The sequence below is a fragment of the Colius striatus genome, chromosome 4 (assembly GCF_028858725.1).
Source record: "Colius striatus isolate bColStr4 chromosome 4, bColStr4.1.hap1, whole genome shotgun sequence".
In the NCBI taxonomy this organism is placed as follows: Eukaryota; Metazoa; Chordata; class Aves; order Coliiformes; family Coliidae; genus Colius; species Colius striatus.
In genome coordinates this window covers 43,320,917-43,321,685 of record NC_084762.1, presented here as the reverse complement: position 1 = coordinate 43,321,685, position 769 = coordinate 43,320,917, and the positions used below count along the sequence as shown (strand labels likewise).

The 769-nt window shown below is 64.4% G+C and overlaps 1 protein-coding gene across 1 annotated transcript; it reads right to left on the bottom strand.

The window, feature by feature from the left end:
• Nucleotides 1-769, bottom strand: LOC133625309 (feather keratin 1-like). The gene is made up of 2 exons (XM_061995150.1): nt 643-769; nt 1-317 (listed from the first exon to the last, which is right to left on the bottom strand). Exons 1-2 carry the CDS (start codon nt 767-769, stop codon nt 1-3), a joined length of 444 nt encoding a protein of 147 aa, XP_061851134.1.

Here is a 769-nt window from a genome sequence, read left to right as displayed (position 1 = left end):
TTAGCAGGGGAGGATCCTCCTGCTGCACAGGCCGCTGCCAAAGCCGGAGAGGCCAAAGCCCCCGGAGGAGATGGGCACTCCCTGGCTGCTGAGGATGCTGCCAACGGCGGCGGAGGTAGAGGAGCCCACGGCGGTGTTCTGCGGGAAGGAGCTGAGGATGGGGCCGGGCAGGGTGACCACCACGGGGGAGGGCTGGATGACGACGGTGGAGTCCTGGCACTGCCTGACACAGGGCTCGTTGCAGCTGTTGGCCAGCGGGGTCGGGCCGCAGGGCTGGCACGAGCTGTAGCAGGACATGGCTGCGGGACGGAGGTGACCTGGAGGGAAACAGGGCCCCGGCGGGAAGAAAGAAAGCAGGTGGGGTGAGTAAGGAGCGGCCCGTCAGCCTCCGTAAGGAAGACCCTTTCCTTCCCACAGCTCAACAGAGTGTGGCCAAGACCAGCCGTGCCCACAGAGCTCCCAGCCCAGCCCACGGTTCAGCGGACACCTCAGCCCAGACCAAAACCTCCCCATCTCGCACGCTCCCTCTCCCACGGCCAGCAGCCTCAGGACGCAGCAGAGGGGGAAAAGGCAGCTGTGTGCTGGGAAATCCCAGAGGAGTCAGGACTGACAGGACGAGGAAGACAAGCAAGGGGATCGCACTCACCTTGTTCCCAAGGAGATGGAGGCGAGAGGAGCGGATGAGAGAGTGAGGACAAGGGCCCACTTTTATACTGCTCCTGCACCGCCCCAGGCCCACAGTCACCGCACACGGGCAGTAATTATCCAT

Bases quoted from the DNA above. Each gene is read 5' to 3' on its own strand.
- LOC133625309 (XM_061995150.1), bottom strand. From the start codon at position 769: ATGGATAATTACTGCCCGTGTGCGGTGACTGTGGGCCTGGGGCGGTGC. The intron at 318-642 runs GTGCGATCCCCT...GTTTCCCTCCAG, and splicing joins TCTCCTTGGGAACAAGGTGA to GTCACCTCCGTCCCGCAGCC.